The sequence below is a fragment of the Toxorhynchites rutilus genome, chromosome 2 (genome assembly GCF_029784135.1).
Source record: "Toxorhynchites rutilus septentrionalis strain SRP chromosome 2, ASM2978413v1, whole genome shotgun sequence".
In the NCBI taxonomy this organism is placed as follows: Eukaryota; Metazoa; Arthropoda; class Insecta; order Diptera; family Culicidae; genus Toxorhynchites; species Toxorhynchites rutilus.
Window position 1 is genome coordinate 187,262,972 of NC_073745.1, and position 2,256 is coordinate 187,265,227.

The following is a 2,256-nucleotide window of genomic DNA, read 5'->3' on the forward strand; positions in this document are numbered from 1 at the left end:
TAGTATTGCACATCCAGACAAGGTGACAACCTGGGATATCAAAATGTGGAAAGTGTGTGAAATTTTCTATCATTCGATAAAAATCAATAAAAAGTGCAATCGGTTCCGAAATCACGAAAAAAGTTTGAAAGTGCTCATATGTGTTACGAATTTAATCATACTCAAACATGAAGACTCTAAATCTGATAATATTAATCAATCGAAACTTTTCGTTGAAATTATAAATCAAAACTATTTTGTTCTCAGTTTTTGATATGATAGTGAACAATTGAATCGCTATTCATCCATTTCCCTACATTCAATATCAATTTCACAGGAATTAACTATTATCAGTTTTCTGGTGGCCATCACTTTGGCGATGCCAGCTTCCGAAATCTCTGCACCCGTAGAAGCTGTTCAACCAGAAGGTCCAGCTCTTTTGGTGACTCAACAGGAAGGCGAGGATCTCGAGGGAGCCGAAGCTGCCTATGGCGGGTATGGCGGCTACGGTAGAGGATTTGGTGGATATGGTGGATATGGCGGATTTGGCGGAGGCGGTTAGCTGCCTTTTGGATTTGTTCGGACCAGTTGCATCAATCACTTTTTTTTGTTGTTGCAGGCTATGGTGGTGGCTTTGGTGGTTTTGGTGGATATGGCGGTGGATTCGGGAGACATAGATTCGGCAGAGGCGGATACGGATTCGGATATGGGCGCAGAAATTTCTTCGGTTGAACTAAGAGATTTTAGTGATGGTGTACAGTTTAAATGAAGATATTTATATTTATAACCAGACATAAAAGCCTCGAAACATTGAAGAGAATGTATATCATCATATGAATATCGTCATTTCCATTAAATTCCTCTCTGTTCTACCTAAAGAAAATCGAATAAAAGTTAAACATATTAGAACGTTTCTAAACATTTTTCTTCTCCCATCACTACATTTCACAATTGGCATTCGGATTAAAAACAATCGGTGTTCCTTTTTTTTCTTCATTTTGTATGAACTGGGAAAACAAATAACACCTTGTTTTACGTATGTATGTTAACACCATATACAACAGTTATAAATGATATGCGTGTTTCATCGCAAGTATTCGCTTTTCCTCTTTTGGGTCACATTGAAATTTTTCATTTGCATCATAGAAGGTACAGTTTCGATCAGCATGCCAGCAGGCAGTTCTAAAATGTGAAATCTCAATGAAAATCATTGATTGGTGTCATTTGAACGCTTTTACGTCTAGTTCCATGATTACCATAATACCTCTACCAAACCCTCGTAAATATAATTTAAATTCTATGTCAGACACATTTTTTATCAAGATTTCTTCACCTTATGCAGTGAATCTAATCCTGTATACATAGAATATGAGGTATGGCTATTAAATAACGAGACTGGTTACGAAAAAGGGTTATATTTTAAAAATTACGGTACAACGATATGCTCCCCTTCAATATACTCCCCTTGGCTCCTTACACACGTTTCCAAACGTTTTTTCCATTGTTCGAAGCAGTGCTGAAACTCTTCTTTTGTGATGGCGTTGAAAAGCCGCGTCGCTCTTTCCTTCGCCTTTTTTACGGACTGAAATCGGGTACCTATCAACACGGATTTGATCTTGAGGAATAGAAAAAAGTCACTTGGGGCTAGATCTGGCGAGTACGGAGCATGTTCGAGTACTGGAATGCCCTAATCGACTAAAAATTGCTTCACCGACAGCGCGTTTTGGGCAGGTGCATTGTTGTTCCTTTTTTTTTCGTCACACATGATTTCCGATGCGCACTACAAACCACGTTACATTCAAACCACTGCTGCTCGCAAACTACTATAGTGACAAAAACGTGTTTTCGTACGTTTATAGCAGACACTTCAAACTACCGAACGTACTATTCGTTTTCCCCCCCACCCCTCAAGGGGGCCCACCAGGCGCGCAGTCTTGTTATTTAATAGCCATACCTCGTATACATTTGATATGAAAAAAAAGACATTTTCATTCAATAGTTTCGCTTTGAAAATGTGTTTTTCTCTAGTGTAAACCTATCAATATGTATGTTTCCTTCATGGACAAATCGTAATTTGAAACGACTAAAGTCAATCCAAAAATCCAACCTGAAATTTTTTTCTCAATATTGCTGTGACTATTGGAGGAACCGGTATTCAGTTTCGAACAAAAATTACAAACGATTGAACAATGCTTTGTATGTTGCTTATCAAAATCGAACACAAATGAATTTGCGTGTCAACCCAAGAGGTTTCTGGAGTTATGTTGACAGCTAGAG

At 38.2% G+C, this 2,256-nt stretch overlaps 1 protein-coding gene across 1 annotated transcript; it reads left to right on the forward strand.

Moving 5' to 3' along the window:
- Positions 1–892, forward strand: LOC129771823 (keratin-associated protein 19-2-like). Its single transcript, XM_055775886.1, has 3 exons — positions 1–52; positions 317–536; positions 599–892. The coding sequence occupies exons 1-3, from the start codon at positions 44–46 to the stop codon at positions 709–711; spliced, it is 342 nt and encodes a 113-aa protein (XP_055631861.1). The 5' UTR covers positions 1–43; the 3' UTR covers positions 712–892.
- The last annotated feature ends 1,364 nt before the right edge of the window (positions 893–2,256 follow it).